This window comes from Myxocyprinus asiaticus, chromosome 22, assembly GCF_019703515.2.
Source record: "Myxocyprinus asiaticus isolate MX2 ecotype Aquarium Trade chromosome 22, UBuf_Myxa_2, whole genome shotgun sequence".
Classification (NCBI taxonomy): domain Eukaryota; kingdom Metazoa; phylum Chordata; class Actinopteri; order Cypriniformes; family Catostomidae; genus Myxocyprinus; species Myxocyprinus asiaticus.
In genome coordinates, this window is record NC_059365.1 from 11,305,128 (window position 1) to 11,329,722 (window position 24,595).

A 24,595-nucleotide genomic window follows, 5' to 3' on the forward strand; every position below is an offset into this window, starting at 1 on the left:
CATAACCTGAAGTAAGGGTGGGCGGTATGAAATTTAGAATCACATTATGAATCAATTTATAACACATTAATGATACTATATAGTCACTATAATGTCACTATCTAGTTATTTTTGCTGGAAATGTAACTAATGTTTTATATTACAAACCATGTAGTTATACCAGAGGTGCTTCCATCCAGGGCTCTGATGCAGTTTGAAATGGCAGAACTCTCGCATGACATTCGTTCTTCTGTTGTAAATAAGCGCTGCTTCCGAATTCTCGCGTGAACTCGCCGACGCAGTTACATCACGCTTCACATCAGCTGCTGGCAGTAAGTGCTTAAAAGTAAATAACGTTTGAATTATCGATTTATTTTTTACACAAACATATCGATTTGCTTCAGAAGACATTCATTGATTGACTGGAGTCGTGTGGATTACTTTATTGCTGTCTAAATATGACTTTTGGTCCATCAAAGTGCTGGCACCCGTGTACTTCCATTATAAGGACCTGACAGAGCTCTAACTTCTTCTAAAAATCTTCATTTGTGTTCTGCTGAAGAAAGAAAAAAAATCTGGAATGGCATTAGGGTAAGTGAATAATGAGAGAATTTTCATTTTTGGTTGAACTATTCCTTTAAAGAGATAGTTCACCCAAATATGAAAATTATTTCATCATTTACTCACCCTCATGCCATCCCAGATGGGTATGACTTTCTTTCTTCGGCAGAACACAAACAAAGATTTTTAGAAGAATATTTCAGCTCTGTAGGTCCATACAATGCAAGTGAATGGTGACCAGACCTTTCAAGCTCCAAAAATCACAAAAAGGCAGCATAAAATGAATTTATACAACTCCAGTGGTTTAATATATGTCTTCTGAAGTGATGCAATCACTCTGGGTGAGTAACAGATAAATATTTCAATCCTTTTTTACAATAAATCTCCACTTTCAGTTTCAGAATGCAAAAGTGAAAGTGAAAGATTTAAAGTAAAAAAGGACTTAAATATTAAACATACAAACATCTTAAACATCTGTTTCTCACCCTCACCTATCATATAGCTTCTGAAGACATATTTAAGCAAAAGTTGTATGGATTACTTTTATGCTGCCTTTATGTGAGTTTTTGAGCTTGAAAGGTCTGGTCACCATTCACTTGCATTGTATGGACCTACAGAGTAGGGATATTCATCTAAAAATCTCTGTTTGTGTTCTGCAGAAGAAAGAATGTCATACACATCTGAAATAGCATGAGGGTGAGTAAATAATGAGCGAATTTTCATTTTTGGTTGAACTATCCAACTATCCAGCTGTTTTTGCACTAATACCAGACTTACAGCATTTGCTACACACTCTCACTGTGAAATCATAAGGATTCATACTACTTTTCTAAATTTGGCTATTCGTATGATATCGTACGGCTTTCACTACAGCCAATGACGTTGCTGGACATCGTTTCCATCTAATACGTGACAATTACTTCTGTCACACACAACAGCTTCCTATCATGTTTTCACACTCTACTGATCAGTAAGGTTTAGATAAGCGGTTTGGGTAAGGGCATAATATTAATAATCATATCCTCAAAGCCTCATGCGCGAAACTTGTGCTTCCTTGCACATTAGACATCCGGGCATTTGCACGTGATGAAATCATTTAAATGTATACAAACTAACTCGTACAAAATCATACTAAATAGCCAACTCGTAAAATATGTACAAATTTTCATGAGACTGGGTTGGCATTTATTATAAATAATATAATCCTCTGGTATAACTACATGGTTTGTAATATAAAACATTGTTGCTTAAATTTCCAGCAAAAATAACTATATAGTGACATATACAGAGACTTCTAGAGACAAAGCAACATGATCTCATTCATTTTCAATGAGAGCTGGTGACTTGCAGTGACACAAGCAACAGTGACCTCTGGCAACAAAATGTGGGTGTGTCCAGCGACTTTAGAAAGTTGAGAAAAGTTTAACTTTCTGCAGCGGCTACCAATAAGAGAGAAGACGTGTCAGTGGAGCTCACTTCATCCATCACTTGTGAGATACTGGAGTTGAGTACAGAACAGAGGAGATGTTGAAGTTTCTGTGAGCGATTTCACTGTTCTATATGATTTTTCTGTAACCATATACATAGATATAATAAAAATGATGCATGGAAAAGAAACTGTCTGCAGTCTGAGTCAGTTTAATTCATACATTGATAGATAGTTCACCTGGTTAATGATATGATGCAATGAGCACTGCTGCAGTTCATATTAAAACTGCAGAATGTACATTTTTAGGGACAAGAAAACTGATTCTTTGGCATATTAGAATGACGTTTACTGAAATTGTTGACAGTCTGAATGAGTTTGATACGTATATTTTGTACATTGATAGATAGTTCATCTGGTTAATCATTTAATGCACTGAGCACTGTTGTAGTCTATGTAAAAACACTATCCTCTGCAGAATGTTATATCTTAGTTTTACCGGCTTTATGTCTCATCTGTGATCAGATTTTCTAAAGAGTTTTTCTGCGTTGTGCCTGAAGCTCTGTGGATACATCACAAATTAAATGGTGGAGCTAGCAGAATATGACACATTTCTACCATTGTGTAGCACATACTGTCATACCACCCAGCATTAGTCTCAAGTGTTTACTCTCAATAGTCTTTTGAGCAAAGCAACACATGTAGGCATTTGTTAACATGCACTAACAAATCCTCAATCAGGTGCAATGTATCTTATCTGATCTTAAACCCTGAAAGAAATCAAGTAGCTGAGGAAACAGGAATTCATAAATGTTTGTGTTTGCACCTGGTGATTTTGTGTTTCTGTAGGGAACTGCATGCCTGCCTGTTTTTTATCTGAGTTTATGAGAATAACACGTCTCATGCGATGTCAGCAGATAAATCACCAGCCAATGTTTTGTTGATAGAAGTGAGCCGCGGGGAACAGGCATCTACCACAGGCAAAATGCATGATTAAAAGAATGCCACTGTGTTCAATGCAAAAGGACAGACTGATTAGCATTTGCTTTTCAGAGCGATCAGCGTTATATTACCATGGCATTTACAAGAGTCAAGGTCTATTCTATGCAGACTGGCCTTAATGTTATTTCCGTTCCGTTTACATGTGATTCATTTTAGCAAAGATTTCAAGATAAAATGCAACTTGCTTCTCTGTTGGGAAAAAGATCATTGTCTACTTGGGAGAAAGATCATTGTCAACTTCTGAACAAATGAAAAAAAAAAAAAACGTTTTGCTTGATTAGATTGGATCAGCCTTGATATGCAGCCGATTTTCATTTAGCGCACACGGTTATAACTTTGAATAATATTGGACTCTTAATTATGATTTTTCACAGATTGTTCATTTGAGCCTTGGTTATAAATGAGGAAAGTGACATATTGGAGATTACAAGTTATTTTTTTTTTTTAAGTGACTTGCTCAAAGTCAGGTTTCTTTTAAGCAGGTATGTAGGAGTACAAGTGAAGAGGTTAAAAAAAAGTTATTAACTATGAAACTTTTTCACTACATTGAACAGCAGATAAAATATCTCTTATTTTCTCTCCTAAAGCTGCATTGCAGAGGAAGACGAGGATATATTTCCCCAGGAACTGACTTTTGGAAATTGCTTCTCTATCAAAACATTGTACAAGCAAATCTGTCTTTGCTCTGGGCTGTATCTCTGGTATACAAAAAAATATGTTTGATGTGCTGCATACAGATTGGTATAGTTGTGATTCCTACATTTTTTGAAACATCTTAAAATGTTGTGCTGTTTCAATTTTCTAAGAGCAATTTATTTCCCTTTGATGTCAGTAAGTGGTTTTGTGGCCAATTGAGTAATTGTGTCTGCGCTGGTTTTTCTGCTTGTGCATGGCGTCTTGTATTTTCACTTGTTCATATTTAAAGCCCTGAAACTTTTGATTGGGTGTTCCAAATGTAATATAATTTATTTCGGCTTTGCATATAATGAAACTTTTTTTGTGTTTGTTGAAATATCTTCTCATTGACTTAGAAAAAATTTGTCCAGTTGATTCTCTGTGCTTGACGTAAAGGTCAGGGATGTGCGGCTTGGCCTTCATTAGCCACGACCTCAGAGATGAGCTTTGAACCCAACCTTATTCAAGATTCATGCTGCCTTTAAGTTTTAACAAATACCATTATCATGCTGCAGGCAGCCACATGCATAAAACTTCTCATTCTTATGATGCTGACAACAGTAATTATTTCCTCATTTTAAAAAAAAAAATACTCCTAAAGAAATTAATAGTAATTTTGAAACATATGTATAAAATCACATGAGATGAAGACTCTAGTCATATCAGTAACCTTACAAAAGCTGTTATTCTACATGGAACGGGCTCCTCACGGGGGCTGCCATGTTAGGATCACAGATCCTGCAGAATATTTATCACTTAATCTCAGTAACCGCTCTGTTATTGGACACTTTAACTCATGGATTACATTAAACATAGCTGACTGTGAATAGTGAATTTCTACAATGGCATTGGTAACTGAAAACCATTATGTTTGAATGATGCTGCATCCACACCACTAGGTGTCAGTGTAAGTCCAAGATGACATAAAAACAACAATTACTGTGTGCACCTTTAATTATTGCTCAAGCTTTTAGATGCTTTAACTTGCATCCCCAATTTATGTTCTTCCTTGTCAGGTTTGTTTCGGAATAATTATTACATTTTATGAGTTTAATAAAATGAAACAACCGTAAAACAACTATACCATGTAACCAAGCAGAAATCTTCCAGTTGAGCTGGCTGTGGACTGAATGAGCGCACAAGCGGTAATCCTATGGCTAGAGCGTAGATTTACCTGCCACCATTCGACAAATAAGCTAGGACTATTGGCGGAATGTTATGTCACCTAATTAATATTCATGAGTCAAGCTGATGAGGTTTTCTGTGGCTGTGAACTAAACGAACACACTACCAGTAAGCGGTAATCATACTATGGCTGGCACAAATTGACCTGCCTTTCAGCAAATCAGCTAGGACTACTGTGCAAATGTTATGTAAACTAATTAATATTCATGATCCAAACTGATAAGTTTTATAATGTGTCCCTGCACATTCCAGAATGTTCCACCATCTCTGGTTTTTGGGTCATTGACAAAATAAGGTTGTCTGAAGTGATACAAATTTGAAATCTTTTAAAAATCTATATTAAAACATGTATCAGATTCATAGAAACGTAATCTTTGTGTCCATGTTGGTTTCACAAATTTTTGCAAAACATTTATAGCATTTTATACAAAAGAAATTGATTTAATGACTTTAAAAATGTTATGTGGTGTAACCATCATGTTAAAGGTATTAAAGTACTTTTCTTGCACCTTGAATGAGTGTACGGAGCTTAATTATCAATTTCAAACATATTTTTCAATGTAATTATTATTATTATTATTATTATTTTTTTTTTTTTACAAATATCATGACTTTTTGAGTCAAGACTATCAAGAAGTTTTCTTAGTGTATGACAATATGATATTTAATGATACAACAAAATAATGATTTTTTTTAAACTTCACAAACAATACGGCTATCATGCCACTACTCATGCCAATTTTTTATAAAAAAAAATTATTTCATATTTTAATGAGTGCTTTTTTTATTTTAATGTTTTTTTCTGTCTAATTTTTAATTTTAAGCCCCAGAAATAATATCAAAATGCCTTTGAACTCAGTAATTGTAAATTTTTTCATCAAAGAAAAGGGGTATTCAAGTAATTGTTTTGTGTGAATTACATTTGAATCTATTTTTGAATAATTTACGTTATAGATCTGGACACAAAAATTTGCATCATGTCATTGACCCTTTTAACTATCTAGAAATATTGAATTTAAGTTCAAATTTTCCAAACTTAAACCCTCACAAAAACCTTGAAAGTGTACGAAACAGGACCTAAAAAGTAAAATCGATAATGATACTCAAGGTTACAGAAAATGTTCAAAGAGGAAATCCTGATGTTTCCATCCAAAGCAATTAATCAATGTTATGTTTACAAAAGAATGAAACTCTTTTATACAACATTTACTGTTAACCTGTTTAACATGTTCTCTCTGCCTGGTTTTAATTAAACTGATATTCAAACCTGCAGAGCAACATCATTTTCGTTGCTCAAAAGGAGCTTTCTGTGAAGTTATAAAGGGGCTCTGTTGCTGTCATCCTACCAGAGTCCATTAACTTTCATTTCTACCCTTATCCTTTCTAAAGTGGGTCATTAGTTTGGTGCATCTGGGTAACTGATCGGCTAATCTGTCTTTGATTTATGTGCAAGGAGAAGTGAGAACTTACCACAGGGCTCTGAAGGAATTGATTACTGACATGGTTAATTGGCTAAACCCACTGGTACACTGAGACAGGCTTATTGGAAATGTCAAATCAAGCACTTCATTTGCATTCATGATGTATGGTGTCTATTCTGGCTTCTGCCAATGCAGCATTAGCTGACTCACTTGGAGTGCTATGGAGAGGGGCTGGGGTTTCGCACTACCCTTGCAATCTTGGGACTTACCATCTGTTTTTCCAAGAGGTTTGTTTGTGGAAAAAAGTTTATGAACACATTTCTCATTAGATTATTTCAGTGGGTCAATGTTAGCATGGTTAGCATGGTCCAGTTAGCTCTTGTACTAGCCGTAAATGAATATGCCAAAATAGTAAATGTTTTCCATAGTCTCTGCAAAACTGTGAATCTGATTTGTTTGTGGTAACTCTGAAATCAGACCTGATCAATAATTCACTAGTTAGCTTGGTTGTGATATTGGTCAGACCATGTAGAATCGTGAGCCCATGCTGATTTGGGACAATAATAATCAGGACTGAAGAGGACGCAGGCTATACAATTGTACCATTCATCTTAACAATTACAGGTCCACTTAGGGGTCTCTCAGAAAAAAAGCTTGTCATTTTTTTTGGGATCAATAGAACTATTGCTGAGCAATTTTGCTTCTCAGTTTCTACAATGAACAGGGCACCAGCCGCCTGAAATAGACTGTGTCTGTGAGTGTGTGTGTGTGTGTGTGTGTGTGTATGTGTGCACGTGTGCACTTAAGTATAGAAGGTAAAAGCTACCTGCATTGTTTTGCTTGTTGAAAGTCCAGTCAAGCTTTGATTTGGCTGGTTGTGTTGTATTTGACAACTGTAAACTTAAAAAATGTGACTATAGTGGAACCTGATTACACTCGAAAAAATAATTTTAAGATTTACGCATTTTATTTTAATAAAATTCCATCAAATTGAATTGCATAATCTTAAACAAAATTAATAATAATAATAATAATAATAATAATAAAAATGAATTAAGTTTAAGTATATTAAGTTTGCACAATTAAATTTAATGGAATTTTGTTATGAAATTGAAATGTGTAAATCTTTAAAATAGGCTAAAATATTTCTGAGTGTACGTCATGGCCTTTTAAACTGGATTACCAATTTCTGTCTGATTAGTTTAACCTTTAAAATACATTTTTTATTTTATATGTGAGAGCCAGAGTATGTGGCTGCGGTGATGTTAAGCTTTGACTTTGTCTTAAGCAGTCCATTATATTGTGTTTTTTAACACAAATTTGACTAAGAATTTTAAGAATATTATTGCAATGCTAAAATGTTAGCATACTGTAAATAACAGAATGAATTTATATGGGCATGTGGTAACACAAAATTGTGTTTATACAAGCTCTAAAAAGTAAAGTAAAAAAAAAAAAAAAAATACAGTAAAAGTTAGGGTTAGTAAAAATAAACTTGTGCACTATATTCAAGTCTTCTGAAGTCATATGAGAGATGGCTGAGGGACAGACCAAAATTTAAATCTTCATTCCCTTACACTCCGGCTTAGCTCTCAAATCTCATTCGGGCTTCTGCATACTGTATTCATAATCGGTTATGAAATATACAAGAACCAATGGTGTTTGGTGTTACTGTCCTTAGAGACTTGCCAAGTTTGAATATGTGCAAGCATGTTACTTATAATACAAATAAAACTGAATTTTGTTCTCAATTTACAGGCCCTTTAATAAAAACAGTCTATTATGATTATAATCAGGATAACAAAATAAATAAAAGCTACCGCACAGTAACAACTTTCTCTGTTATTAACAAATCCCCTCCATTATTTCCACTGGAAACAAAGGCCAATTCAAGGTGGACATATCAATCAAGCTTGTCATGCAGAGGAAATAAAATGGGTTCACTGGCTGGATATTTTTTTTTCTTTTTTTTTAGAGTGAAAAATGGAAAGAGCATCAGTTTTCAGGTGCAAATTCTGCTTGCTGGCTGTGAACATTGAAAGCTCTCAGCATTCAAGGCTTCAACATCCATTTTAGGGACAAAATCTGGATAATGCTGTCGCTTTAGCTAACAAATATTATTAGATTATCTTACAAATTGGCTGCTAAAATTACATTTTCACCTCCACACATCTCTCTGCACTCACCTGCATAAGCAAACTGCCTTTCTAAGTGAGTGGCTGAAAAGAGATTGGATGAATAGGCATTCACTGGAACCCGAAAACATGCGCCTTTAAACAGAGAGACATACAGTACTGTGGCCTGCATGATTACAGGTGTGTGAAGGACATATTTTGAGTGAAACACTCCCTATGTTCAATCATAATATTAGCCTCTTCTGAAAACATCTCTTCGTTGGAATTGCTTTTCTGTTTTAATTGAACATGTAGGGCCTTAGAGGAATATTTTGGGTTCAAAACAAGTTCAACAGCATCTTTGACAGGGGTTTAGAAGCAGAAATGTACAGCTCATATTTTTGGTTGAAGCACTCATATTCAATCTTTCTATGCAAATTAACTTCTGATTATATGATAGCAATGTAATGCTTGGGATTTTTCTATGTAAATAGTCCCTTTGTATTATTGCATGTATCGTATGAAAGTTATGGGTGTATTGGCTTTACATGGTCATAATTGGGTACTATCAGTGTCGGGTAAGTTACTAAAAAAAGTAATCTACTACAAATAATAACTACTAGAATTATAATACGATTACTTTACTGATTACTTCATTGAAAATGTAATCACATTACTAACTACTTTATTTTTAAGTTACTTTCTAAAACACTAAGTCACATACATTTTTGTTTTTCCACTCAACAAATTCAAAATAATGTCAATTTTCACCCTGACACCCTTCAGCTGTCACAGAAACACAAACAGATACATATGAACATATGAATTCACATTTTTAATTATATTAATAAAAATGTTTTAAATATTTGTAACCCAAGTAATGTACTTAAAAAAAATTACTTTAATTGAAAGTCAGTAACTGTAATATGATTACAAGAATTTAACAAAACTCTGCACGCAATTTTTCACACTCAAATTTAAAAGCTCATTATTCACTCATACTGTTGACTAATTGCAAAAAATGCGTCTCATTTTTCAGAGAACCACCCAAATAATAATTAAAAAAAGACTCATATTATTCATAAATAATATTGTATGTGTATATAAGTTTATTATAAACAGAATAAAAATAAAAATACACTTTTTTTGTTGTCCTAACTTCATAAACATGTAATTCTGGCTCTGTTTACTCTACTGCACTTTGAAAAGTCTCATTTTATTCCACTAGAGGGCAGAAAGCACTAGAAAGAATAATTTATTCTCTTATCACATTGCATCACAATATACAGATCTGAAATGTAGGTGGCGCTCTAACGCAGTTTAGACCTCACAGATGTGCTCGTCCATAGACATTCATTCTAATTTTAAATTCAAGCACCACCCTTGTTTTTCATTGAATATCTTAGCCTCTGAGTGGACTAGAAGCTCAATCTAGTCATTAGAAAGCTGAGATCTTCCCCTTTGCGATGATATAAAACATTTTATCATCAATAGTCGAAAACATATTTTCTAATTATTTGTTTTGCATGCTTTTCCTTCTGGATGGCATTTTTTGTTCTGGACATTTAAGATATAACATTGGATTATTAAGCCAAGCAAGGTCACAGACAAGTAAACAATGGCTCATTTTTTTAGAGAACTTCCTAAAGTAAAAGCAGATATAAAGTTTTTAGCGATTTGGGGCTGACAGCAGCAGTGATTGGATCAGAAATCATATTTTCCTGAGAGTGAGAGCTTTCATTTGATATATGACTTGTCCATTTATGTGCTATGTAAGGTGCATCACCTTAGGACAAACTCATCCATGACAGGTGTAGATTTAAAAGTATGCCCATTTTCCTACCTTATTTGTACAACCCCAATTCTGAAAAAGTTGGGACAGTATGAAAAATGCTAATAAAAACAAAAAGGAGTGATTTGTACATTTTATTCACCCTTTGCTATATTGAAAGCACTACAACTAAACATTATATGATGTTTCATTATTTTGTTTTTAATGTACAGTAATTTCAAATCATATGTGTAATAGATGGCACTGTTAGAAACAACCACCAACTGCGGCTTAAAGTGTCGTTACATTATGGTTCGTAACGTGTCTAACGTGTTTATGTTAACTATGTTTGTAATCCATGTTGTCAGATAATGTGTACTTTTTGTATGTCAAAAAATGTGGGGGAATATGTTTTCAGTGGATTTTCAAAAAAAAAAAAAAAAAAATATACAGTTATGGTTTACTTTTTGTTAATTTGATTTAGCTGAGTTAATTTCGATATCTTGCAACGCTACATCGTTTTTATGCTTGGGCGAGCAATTCGGGTACAGCTTTTCTAGCGCATGAAATTGCCAACATGCCAACCAACCAGTGAGAACGCAGAACAATGACAGCGATTCATAGCAATAGAGCTTAGGTGCCAAAGCTATTGTGGATCCACTTGCCTGAATCCCTCCTTAACTGGAACAGATTGCAGAAAACTACCGTCGTTTGGCAATGGAATAATTTAAGGACAGTGACATACATATTTCCAACATTTTATTATGTAAATAGCCTTTATGTTACACCTCAAATGCAAGGGAATTTATATTAATATTAATAAGCAAATCCCTGCACTCATTCTCTGTAATGGTTTGGGTACGCAAAGCATTCACAGCTTAAATGGACCACTGCAATGCCTTGCCTTATATCCTATAGACTTCCATTAAACAGTAAGTGCATTACTGCAAACATGATTTTTTTAAATAATTTTACAAACTGAGAGACGAAACTAAATTATTTGTATTAAAAAGGGTCCATTTTAAATTCATGTTAACTTTAAATGTTATATGACGAGATATGTGTTATACAGTTATTTAAATAAATAACTATAATTATTTTTACAGATGATTTAACTTGGAATGTGTTGTTTTATTGTTTTAAAAGCCATGTAAAACGGTCCTCTGTAACTATAGTTACCAAACGTGGTGTCTACGAGTGTAAGATCTTTGGGTAATGAGGAAAAACATTCATCATATTCATCACGGTGTGCAGTTCTAGTCATTAGAGCAGAAATGATCATCACACATTACAGAAGCGAGTCTCAAGGGCCAGTTGTTCAGGGCTTAACAAACAAGTTCTTTATGTCTCTCCCATATGAATAAGTTCAAACACGCCTTCTTCAAGGCCACAATTTCCAGTCATTAACGTAAATCTCGAATTAACAAAGAAAAAATATATATTACACATAAGGAACAGAAGTGAAAACTGTAAAAGTGGCATTCCTCATTAATATGCATCTTAGCCTGGTGAGAGAGGGAAAACATAAATGTATAATTGAAATAATTAATTGTCATCACATTTGGTTTGATCAGAGTGTGGCTGGGCTGATTTTTTTTTTTATCAGAGTTTTCCTGCCCTAATCCTACTAAAGTTGAACAATGCTCCAATTATATATAGAAAGTCTAATTTTGCCTGCTGTCATCTTGATTTATTCTCATGCCTGTAGTCATGATACATTGCCTTCCCAACCTCCACAAAACTGTTTGAATATGGTTGCATCTGTCAGAGGAACCTTTTAGTTTTGCTGTGTACAAAATTTCAGCCCACAGGTTCTTCTATTCCCGACTGTAGTGGAAAAACATCAGCCTATCACAAACAAGCACACAATAGATAAAAAGCCATGTAAAAGTCATGCAATGATACTATTCAACAGAAAGCTTTTAACATAGGTTTGGTCAAAAGAAAAAAAAAAACTTAAAGTGGTTTAAATTTAACTTTTTCTTTACTTAAAAAACACAAGCACATGCCTAAGTCTATTAGATGTTGAATTAATGCATTTTCTTGTTTTGTTTGAATACAGTTCAGAGCCCTTTTCTCTTGCAATTTAATCAGTGGACGAACAGATGGCGTGGCAACCTGTACTTTCATTTAATGTATCTGTCAAACTTCAGAAAACAACTCTTAGTTTAATGCAAATGCAGTAAATCTGACTCTCTTGGTAATGCAAATTTATATCTAATTTATATTATATTTATATCTAGAAACTTGTCACTGACAACAAATATGAAAGTTTTGAGTGTCCTAATTAGTTGATATTTTTTAGAATAAATGCATATGTTTACTTTTGATAAATATGTGATCTGTGACTGGTTGAATCCCATGCTTTCCTAAATCTGTGGTTCAAACCGTTAATTTGGTCACCAAAAGTATGATTGTTTTTAGAACTTCATCAATGGTTTTGAAAGTGTCAAAGTCATCTCGAGTACATCTTAAGAGGCTTCTCAAGTACATTTTATTGACATAGTTTGGCATTTAAAGGGGTCATAAAATGTATATATATATATATATATATATATATATATATATATATATATATATATATATATATATATATATGTGTGTGTGTGAAAAAAAGCTCCACAACATTATAAAACAAAATTTCAGGGATTACAAATAACGCACATCCAACACATTGCATCTGAATATATTAAACTGTTTATCTCAAGCACAACTGTTAACACTCACACCCCGTCTACACCGGATGCGTGGGTTACGTTGTGTTAAAAGCAATAGAACCCATTATAAGCAATGATGCTGTCTATCATGGAAGTGTCCGTTGCGGTGCTTCTACTGCCAACAACACAAATAAACGGCTTAGAAAGTCCCTGTCGACGTGCTCGGTGTAGACAGCCTCAAGCCATTGCAATGTTTGCAGCCTCGTTGCAACGTTGCAGCCTCAAGCCTGTTTACAACGGACACGCCCGGTGTAAACAGGGTGTCAGTACCATAAACTATCAGTCATGACTTTTGAAATATTCATGAATGAAACTATTTACTTACTGTTTTGCATCGGGTCCAAGTGTTTTTAACTGCCCCATCCTTCAATAACTGTTCCTTTCCAAAGCTTGAATCGATTTTTTGACTGGTTCACAAGCAATCCATGCTGAAAGCCAAATAAACATGCAATCCACGCTGAAATACGCTGAAGACACATCCACATGTCACACATACATAGTCCAAAGCACACACATCCAGTTTCCAGTATAATCCTGCACTGAAATGCGCAACGCCGGAAACACATTTAAACGGTCAGAGACGTCCATCCAGTGCATGTTTTCATACACCAACAATTAAAAATAGCACAGATAGGTGAAAGAAGGCATCCATGATGCGATTGCTCAATACAGCAAGAAGCAGCAGCTGAATGACAGAGAATTGCTTCTCCTCTTCAGAGATGTAAATTGACACCTCGTCTTTTAAAAGCAGCCCAAAATATGTATCAAGCGGCCAAAGACGTCTGTCTGTGCATATTTAAATAGAAAAATAATTTAAAATAGTCCAGATGGTTCCCCTTTGGTGTTCAGGAATAGTTAGGCCACAGCAGGCCTTGTTCGTCCTTCTCTCTCCGTTTATGAACTGAAGCACCAGTGGGCGGGGCCAAGGGTGCTTTGATGTAAAAGTCGTGGAAGAAGAGAACGAGGCGTTTTTGCAGCTTGGTTTTAATAAATGCTTTTTTTTTTTTTTTTTTTTTGCATCTGAAAATTACAGTATATTTTTATAATTGAAAGACCTCTTATATGTCAAAATATCAAGGAAAATTGTATTCCTCATGTCATGACCCCTTTAAGAAAATACATGAAATGGCTTGGAAAGTTCAGATTTTTTCTCTCTGTATTGTTGATGTATTTCCTATTGAAACAGAAATCTGGGACAGGACATATAAAAGGGACTCATTCCTTTATCTAAAAATAGCCAATAGCCTAGCATAGAGATGGCCTCAAATTTAACATACATGGACTAAAAGTCACAAAACTTTCATTTTGATTTCATGGGATCTTTATAGAAATTGTAAACTGTGATGTAGTAAAGTAAATATAGAGCAGCATACACCGGTAACAGATAATACCTACTATAGACCTGCACGCTGTAGTTAGTTAAACTGAATAATTACATTTGAATGGCAGATGGGATATGATTGTATTTAATGAAGTGCAAGTGTTTGAGTGTGGTCTGTGAAATCTGATGGATATTTGATAGGCGTATTACCTGGAGATGGAGATGTTTGTGTCTGCTGGTTTCTGTTTATGATGCTACAGTACCACTTACCAGCCACCTAACCATGAGAACAGGGGTATTGTATTGCTGGATGTTTTCTCTCTTAAAGATCACAATGAAGTACATTTGTTAGTGGAGACTGGAGAATCTTGTAGCATTTTGTACACTCAACATTTTTTATCTCAAAGTTTGATGTATTATTCCCATATTTATTTTCTGAAATTAAATTAGTTTAAAAGTCTATAATGTAATTCTGCATCTCAAGTAAATTTATCATGTTTTAAGGATGCTTAGTCATTTTTACTGGAAAACAAGACCAAAAAAAAAAAAAAAAAAGAAACTTCAGGAGGGTGGTGTTCAAGTATGATAGTGATTACACCCTTGTAGCTAATTTCTAATTAGTTAAATTTATGGTTATATTGACTCTATTAAATTGAGCCTGTGTTCACTAGCTTTGCAGGTATTGCTGTCTGCAGGGAGAGACTGTCTTATAGCTGGTGACACATGTTCCAGTGATGAGACCTGCAGCCCGCGCCTCAGAACCCTGCGTCAGTGTGTGGCGGGTAACGGCAGCATGAAACTTGGCCCTGGAGCCCGCAGTCAGTGTGCGAACGCAGTCTCTGCCCTGCTGTCTAGCCCTCTGCACGGCTGCCAGTGCAGACGAGGCATGAAAAGAGAAAAGAACTGTCTCAGCATATACTGGAGTCTACATCAGTCTGGCATGCATGGTGAATAACACCCATATCTCACTTTATATGTTACGATGTTGAAGCCACACTTGAGACAATAAATGATATACTTTCAATTACAAACCCCTTTTTCTTCACCGAATAATTTACATTTCTTGTATTTAGCGCCAAATAATTAACAATCTTAGATTTTTCACACTGAATATTTAAAGGGGACACATACGTTAGATGTACTATGCAGACATACTCTAACCTTCACAACTCAAAGCTCCCTCCCCAATCCTATAAGAGCATTTATGAAAATTAAGCTACAAAACAAGTCTCATTACTGATGTCACAAACATTAGTAAATTACATATGAACGGCCATTTTCCAATCAAAATGAGGGCTATTTACATGTAGAGGTCTTAAAGGAACAGCAGAAAAAAAAAAGAAAAAAAAAACTCAGTTTATTAACCAGATTTCAGTGACAAGCACTTTTTCTGTCACTGAATGCAAAAAAGCTGCATGACATGGCACAATCACTGCCAGTCCGAACTTGTTTGATGTGTAATGTACAGTTATTAGGGGTGATTTCACTGTGGGCGGGACTTCCGAACAATTGGCAGAATGTCCTTTTGTTGTTGCTTGCTGCGGTCAGCGGTGGTTAGGACAAAAACTCTGATAAACATGGAAAAAAATATAATGCTAAAGTTGTCAATAATGTACTTTAAAAAACATTAAATATACTATTTAATTGCTGAAACTATAATGTTTGTTTTTGCAGGGCTTAACCTGGTTGAGAACTATCCATATGAAACAGTGGAGAAAGGCTATGACTATGTCCGTCTGGCCTCCATCACTGCAGGTAAGCCTATTTGTTTAATGTGATGTGCCTTCAACCTTGACTTGATACTTTCAAAACAATGCTTTATTAATGGTATAATATTATAACAGAGACAATCAAATATAAATGTGCTTTTGAATGAAACAGAGACTTTTGTAAGAAGAAAAATAATTTGTATCAACTTGCCGTACATGTCAAGGAAGAAAAACACTTGGAAAAAATGTAGCAAGGTGTAGCCTGGATATTTCATATCAGTGTATTGCTTTATCTAGAGCCTTCTTGAATTGTGTCTGACTAGAATGGAGCCCAGAGCTTAAAAAAAAAAAAAAAAAAGCAGAGTTACAAATAAAATAAATAAATTAAATAGTACAATAATCTTCATTTGCAGTAATGTCATGATGTTCCGAGGTCTTATTATCATTGCATTAAAGTGTAAACAGGGCTCCACTGTTGGTCACTGGGTATTAGCTTCATCTATTGTGCATTAGATTTCCTCTGAAACTTGTTTAAACTGTCATCTCCTTTAGTTATACACTTGCTTTTGTTCAGTTGTCCCATGAAATTAGTTGTAGACTTTCTGTGTGGTTGTTGAAGCTCTGCTTCTGCATGAGAGTATTCAATTCAGAATCAAGAGAGCTGTTTGGTGAATGAAATGAACAGGCTTCGGCTGCATTTTTGGCTGTTCTGCGATTATTAAACTTAAATATAGCTGCAAGCAGCAATTCATGGGGTTCAAGCGGCATAGGAACTTTGAGTGCATGTGTTACAAGATATGAAGCATTATTCAGACAGCCAATAAGTACCTAAAATGTAAAGAAAGCAATGAAATTTTCAGCAACATCAGGAAAATGTACCATAGAGATATAGTGCTTTTAATATTTTTGAATGTTAAAGTATCAATAATTGCCTGATGTTAATGAAACTTTGCATGCTTTTTCAAAAGCATATTCTGCATATACATACTAAATGTAATGAAAACAGGTTTCTTTGAAAAGGCCACACCCATATGTTTAATAATGTGAAATGTGTAACAAACTATTTTTTTTACATCAATGATTCTTGAGGGTAAGTTGTTCGGAATGAAGAGGTCTGGCATATGTTATGGAAAAGTTGTGTTTGTAAAACACTATTGACCTGTTTCAGTGACGTCACTTTTCCCCCGCAGCCGCCATATTTGTGACAATCAGCGGGAGAAAACAATGGTGGTGAATGGAAAAACACCCGTAAAACTATCTCAAGAAAAATATCTCATGCAAAGTCTCAGGAAAGGTATATACAAGTCTGAGGTCAGCACAAAGATTGCCAAATTCAAAACGTCTGTGATGATCCCATCTGTATGGATGTACAGTGCATCCGGAAAGTATTCACAGCGCTTCACTTTTTCCACATTTTGTTATGTTACAGCCTTATTCCAAAATGGATTAAATTCATTATTTTCTTCAAAATTCTACAAACAATACCCCATAATGACAACGTGAAAGAAGTTTGTTTGAAATCTTTGCAAATGTATTAAAAATAAAAAACGAAGAAAATCACATGTACATAAGTATTCACAGCCTTTGCCATGACACTCAAAATTGAGCTCACATGCATCCTGTTTCCACTGATCATCCTTGAGATGTTTCTACAACTTGATTGGAGTCCACCTGTGGTAAATTCAGTTGATTGGGCATGATTTGGAAAGGCACACACCTCTCTATATAAGGTCCCACAGTTAACAGTGCATGTCAGAGCACAAACCAAGCCATGAAGTCCAAGGAATTGTTTGTAGACCTCCGAGACAGGATTGTATCGAGGCACAGATCTGGGGAAGGGTACAGAAAAATGTCTGCAGCATTGAAAGTCCAAATGAGCACAGTGGCCTCCATCATCCTTAAATGGAAAAAGTTTGGAACCACCAGGACTCTTCCTAGAGCTGGCCGCCTGGCCAAACTGAGCGATCGGGGGAGAAGGGCCTTAGTCAGGGAGGTGACCAAGAACCCGATGGTCACTCTGACAGAGCTCCAGCATTTCTCTGTGGAGAGAGGAGAACATTCCAGAAGAACAACCATCTCTGAAGCACTCCAGACGGAAGCCATTCCTCAGTAAAAGGCACATGACAGCCCGCCTGGAGTTTGCCAAAAGGCACCTGAAGGACTCTCAGACCATGAGAAACAAAGATTGAACTCTTTGGCCTGAATGGCAAGCATCATGTCTGGAGGAAACCAGGCACCACTCATCACCTGGCCAATACCATCCCTACAGTGAAGCATGGTGGTGGCAGCATCATGCTGTGGGGATGTTTTTCAGCGGCAGGAACTGGGAGACTAGTCAGGATCAAGGGAAAGATGAATGCAGCAATGTACAGAGACATCCTTAGTGAAAACTTGCTCCATAGCGCTCTGGACCTCAGACTGGGGCGAAGGTTCATCTTCCAACAGGACAACGACCCTAAGCACACAGCCAAGATAACAAAGGAGTGGCTCCGGGACAACTCTGTGAATGTCCTTGAGTGGCCCAGCCAGAGCCCAGACTTGAACCCGATTGAACATCTCTGGAGAGATCTGAAAATGGCTGTGCACCGATGCTCCCCATCCAACCTGATGGAGCTTGAGAGGTCCTGCAAAGAAGAATGGGAGAAACTGCCCAAAAATAGGTGTGCCAAGCTTGTAGCATCATACTGAAAAAAGACTTGAGGCTGTAATTGGTGCCAAAGGTGCTTCAACAAAGTATTGAGCAAAGGCTGTGAATACTTATGTATATGTGATTTTTATTTTTTATTTTTATTTTTTTTAATAAATTTGCAAAGATTTCAAACAAACTTCTTTCACGTTGTCATTATGGGGTATTGTTTGTAGAATTGAGGAAAATAATGAATTTAATCCATTTTGGAATAAGGCTGTAACATAACAAAATGTGGAAAAAGTGAAGCGCTGTGAATACTTTCCAGATGCACTGTAAGAGCTGGTTTTAACACACAAAGAAGGACACACAGAAAGCAACCGAGGCATATTAGTATTTTAAATAGTCTGGAGGTGTGATTAAAGCCTGTGCTTCATGATCTTATGGTGTGTTTCTTTATTTACTGATATTAGTATATACACATTAAATATGTACTATATATTAACATTGTAGTGCATTTTATTTATTATAATGTGTTACAATTATGACATACCTCTATACAGTCTGGGTGTTATGAATAACATCCTCCTATGTGCATTTCCAGTTTAACTGTATCCAACTTGATTATGTTATAAATATAGTAAACGTGTATGATAATTAGCATGTCTGAATAAATGAGCAAAGACCATGCACTTTGCTTGACTTTGGGGAAATAAAGCCATGTCACTAGAAATATAAACTTTATATAACTTTATATATAACTTTATTGAAAGAAAAAAATATATTTTTCTCTGGCAGTATCATCTTTTCAAGATTTCTAAATGGCAGCAAAATTTGTGCCAGCTTTTGCCACATCCCACAGCACAGTAAAATGAAGGTATATGGATATTTGGTCACAAACATGGCGGCGCGGTCATACAGTGTCGTCACATAAAACAGGTCAATAGAATATACAGCCATTTACATGCATGTGAAATGTGATAGCATCTTCTGGTGGCCTATTTATTTATTTATTTTTTACATTTGTCCAGACCTCTGCTATGGTTTTTTACAGAGAGTTTGTTGACTATCCTGCATTTTCAGATAAAGAGATATTGTCAATGCACAACTGTTTGGTGCTGTTCTTTGTAAAAAGTAAAGTCATCACTTTCCATCTTGTGTGGAGGTATGCACATGTTCTAACAAAAGATAGAGAGATGCTTATTGATAGCACAAGGTATTTACAACAGTTGTATGGTAAATAATTATTTGGTTGTTTCATGTGTTGAGTGGAGGATTAAAAAACGTATGTGGAAAATGTAAGCATATTTGACATCAGCATAAAGCTCTGCTTGCATGAATTAAAGACATGTCAGAGAATTTCAGTGCAAGATAGGCTAAAAAGTATCATCCAAAAGGCAGTATGGATTTAGGAAATGGTTATTGCAAGAACCTGAGATAACAGAGAAAAGCGTAGTGTATATTGACTAACATCAGTAAGGGAGTTGAACAGACCAGAAATGAAGGGTGCTAGGAGTAATAAGGATAAGTTTGATAGTGTAAATGTAAACGTGAATGCAGGAAGAGTATGTGTTGTGAAAGATATTGACTCTTCAGGTTATTTGCTGAACATAATGTGCTTTGAAGAGCCTTTACTTTTAACTCTCTGCAGATTCTGAGGTTGGTATGACAACAGCAAACCATTGCCTGGATGCAGCCAAAGCTTGCAACATCGACGATGTGTGCCAGAAACTGCGCACAGATTACGTGTCAACATGCATCAAGCCATTCACCAAGTCGGGTCTGTGCAATCGCTCGAGGTGCAACAAGGCCTTGCGACGGTTCTTCGACCGGGTTCCCCCAGAATATACCCACAAGCTGCTCTTCTGCCCTTGCAGTGACATGGCCTGCTCAGAGAGACGCCGGCAGACCATCGTACCCAGCTGCTCTTATGAGGAAGAAGAAAAACCCAGCTGCCTCTCCCAGATGAAAATTTGCAGGGCCGACTATGTTTGCAGGTCAGTGTCTGACGGCTCTACTCTCTCCAAGCATGGACAGCCACATACCATGTGGGTGGCAGGATAAACAATAATTCACCTTTAATACACTCTCTTCTCTTGGTAACGAAAGTCTTGGCTTAACTATAGCTCTCTAGAGATAAGCGAGTACTTTGGTATTGCAATTGTTAAGAAAAGAGCTTTTCTTCACATTTCCTCGTAATACTGAAGTTGGATAACTTTGCAATGGACAGACAAATCTGAAAATTGTCATCAAGTCAGCCTTTTGAAACCTACAGTATATGACTTTTTCTTTCTTCTGTGGAACACAAAAAGAGAAATTTGAAAGAATGTACGGTCGCTTTTTTCTATGCAGTTACAATGAATGGCGACTGGAAATTTCAAGCATAAAAAATAATGAAGAAGCAACAAAAAAGTACAATAAATGTGGTCAATGCAACTATATTCCAAGCTTTGAGGAGAAACAGACCGAAACTTAAGTCGTTGTTTAGTCAAGTCTGTACATTCTTCCAAATTTCTCCTCTGTGTTCCACAGAAGAAAGAAAATCTTATGGGTTTGGAAAGACATGAGGTGAATAAATTATGACAAAATTTAAATTTTTGGGTGAACCATTCTTTTAAAGCAATGACAACCTGAAATGGGTTTCAGAAGCCCAACTGGTAAAACCATCCTTGATAAAATACCCCAGTTCCACATTAAATATTGAGCAGTGCACATTATTGAAGCAGGTTTCAGTCCTCACTGGGGTCCTTCATCAAGACTATTACTCCCAGTTTACACTAGATTGAGCATTCTGGATCCTCAGATGACAATCAGTATGTCACACATATTGGCATTCAGTCTCTCACTAGAAATAATGTAGAGAAAACCATCTGTTGATGATTAATTGGTGTTAGAGACAAAAAGAAAGAGAAGCTAAACAGTTCTGCTTTGAAAAAACAAAAACAAAAAATTATTTGGTTGTAAGGTACCTTTTGTTTTTTTTTTTTTTTTTACTTTCAATGAATGATTAAGTGACACAGGCAATGGTAAGTAAAGTTAAACCAATCAATACGGTATGATCTTGAAGATCACTATTTATCAAAGGCATTTTCATGACCGGTGGCATTTAATGAATGCCGGTAATCATCATTATGAAGTATTAGCTCATCAGGAGAGTCGTTCACAAGCGCAGACGCTCACTGCTGTCTGCTTGGCTGCTGTCCATACATAATATGTATTACATATACAGTTCTGCTTGTCCTCCAGGTCCCGTTTGGCCCAGTTTCAGTACGACTGCCAGCCAGATGAGCAATCTGCCACCGGGTGCAAGCAGGGAAACTATGCAGCATGTCTTATTGCCTACACTGGACTGATAGGCAAGTTTTTTTTTACATTAAAATAATGTTTAAGTTTTAGATAATTAGACTGCAATTGTTTTTGTAAGGGAACAGAAAACAAATGCTCTTATGAGGAGTGACTAGAAATGAAAGCGTCTTTTGAGGCTTCTAATCTGTTTACTTTTGAAAAAATTTTCTAACATCATCGTTTTCCAAACTGCGGTACTAGAAAGCGGTTTCGTAAGTCTTTGTTTTCAGTGAAGGAAAACACAGTTCTGGTGTAGATAAGAGGCATAAGGGGGTGTTCACATCAAATGCGTTTTTCAATAGTTTTTTCTATGTAAACATGCCCTAGATGGACATATTCAACCTTTGCGGCGTGTCTTGCTGTTTTTAGAGTTTCTCCCAGGAGTGGCATGTTTATAGGTGTCGTTTCAAGTTAAAAAGAACTGTGAAAAATGCTTGCCAAGACAAGGTTCTGCTGGTGTAGTGTCTATTTTTTTTTATTTATTTTTTTTTGCGTTAGGACATGTTTGGTGTGAACAGTCCTGAAACTTATCAAAATCTATGCATTTTCTAATGAAAACGTACAGTATTAGTGTGGATATGACTTGAGAAGGGTTCACAACAATTTTGGCTTGTACTGTTTGTGAATGCTCTGAACAAACTCAGACCCATTTAAAGCAAACCAAACACCGACAATCTTGAGGGGTGGTCTGTATATGGTTCACTTTTGGGCTATGGTGCAATTCAATTACAATATCACTTAAAATTAGATATGAGCCCTTTTAGGCCCCTATGCAAAGTCAACTGGCCTCTTTTTCACTCAGTTCACTTTTTGGTCCACTTAAACGGATCTGAGGCAGGGGTGTGGCCACAAGGGTGGCATGTGGTGGCAGCTGCCAGCCTAAAATTAGCTTTTCCACCCCATCTGCCACCTCAGCACAAGTATCCAAATGTATTAAATATAAATGTAAGCATATTATAGTTGATGTGGACATTGTATAGGGGTTTATTCATGTCAAACTGCCAAAACTTTCACCGGACGCACAAATGACTACAGACCCACAGTGTGATTGATTACAGCAACGACCAATCCCGTAATTGTTTATAGCAGTGGCCAATCACAGCATCGACCAATCGCATACCTACTATTGCAGCGTGTACAGTGTTTGGGCTCTCACGGGTTGATGAGCTTATTTCCTCAACAACAATGACCACATGGACAAATATGTTGAAAAAAAGAGGCATTTACTGAATGATTATTTGATACATCACTGTCAGTTTTGGGTTGAGATGGGTTAGACATAGACTCACTTTTTGAGATAGCTTTCATCAGGTATGTGTATAATCCAGATGAAACATCTCCATTTCTTGAGTAGGAGTTTCTTTTTCATCTGTCTGTGTTTTAACTGGTGTTTCGGTGCTGGAATGTGTTATTTTCAAAGTTATGTTAAGTGTTCACTGTTATTGGTGTCATTTAGTGTCAGCAGATTTCCGCAGCTCGCACACTTTTCAGTGTCCCCCATCGTGATGGCCTTCTCAGCCGTATTGTTTGTGTGTATATAGTGTGTGAGTTGTCTTTTTCTCTATCTCTCTCAGGTGAGCTGATTGTTGATTGGGCGCACTAGTGCTCAGTGTGTTTCCTCCCTATATAAACTGAGTGTTTTATGGCTGGGTTGTGTGATGGGAGACGGTTGTTCATGATCTGTGTCATCTCGTTCACGGGCACATATTGACTTTTTTCCAGGTTCCCGCTGCTCGTGTGGAGAGTTTGTGGTTGTCACTGTCTTCAGAGTTCGCTGTTTTTTCATGTAGAGAACTGTCAATAAATGTGTCTGTGTTTGCGCTACTCTCGTCTTCCTGCATCTTTTATTGCATTTTTTTAAAGTGTAACACCCATTCACTGACATACAGATGCAATCTTGGTTTATTCAAATAAAAAGTTATATTTGGGCAAATTAGAATCCAAAACCTCTAAAAACTAAAGGCAAAAATGTACCACTAGATCAATCAGTCATGTTCTTAATCAAAATGCTGATCTACGTATTAATTTACTGACTAACAAAATCCCAAGACTAATGTAGAAATGAAATTACCATATTATGCACTGTAAAAAAAAATCCTGTTAAATTTACAGTAAAAAAACTGGCAGCTGTGGTTGCCAGAAAATTCACCGTAAAAAATATGGTAACCATATTTCAGGTTTTACGGGATGTAATTTTGATGCCTGTATATTTTACAGTGCATTACCTTTTATATTATTAAATGATAAACTCAATAAATTAAACTTCTGAAACTGTAAAAATCTGCTTTTCACTTTATAATGTATTGTTAATCGCCATGGTAACTACAGAAGGGCACATGATGACATGAAGTTCATCAATAGTGGCCCTTCAGAGGTAATGGCCAATAAACATGTAGAGAGAGTGCTCAGTGTCACTCACACAAACACTAAACACCATCAGGGTAATACATGTGAAATTAAAATAATGTAATAAACATCAACTAAACTACATCAAATATAATGCAGAACACCCCAATGTACATAACTTATACTGAAAAAAGGGCTTTTGACAGATATTACAGAAGAAAAAAAAACTATGATTTTAAAATGCAGAGATTTATCTGCACTGTTACCATGTGCTGACAAACTGGCATACAGTGTCCGTGTATACACAAAACGGTGACTCTCAAATCAACATAATTAAAGGTGCACTCAGTCATTGTTTTCCTCATTACAAATGTTTACTCAATGAAATCAACAGTAA

General features: G+C 35.9%; 1 protein-coding gene across 2 annotated transcripts in view; it reads left to right on the forward strand.

Moving 5' to 3' along the window:
• The window catches only part of gfra4b (GDNF family receptor alpha 4b), a 74,662-nt gene that overhangs the window by 41,008 nt on the left and 9,059 nt on the right, over nt 1-24,595 (forward strand). The window contains exons 2-5 of one of the 2 annotated variants that reach the window (XM_051650189.1): nt 14,844-15,119; nt 15,847-15,927; nt 20,159-20,504; nt 21,754-21,867. In XM_051650189.1, coding sequence (XP_051506149.1) covers nt 14,844-15,119; nt 15,847-15,927; nt 20,159-20,504; nt 21,754-21,867 — 817 coding nt within the window. The remainder of the gene's footprint in view (nt 1-14,843; nt 15,120-15,846; nt 15,928-20,158; nt 20,505-21,753; nt 21,868-24,595) is intronic. The other variant, XM_051650190.1, reaches the window with a different exon arrangement.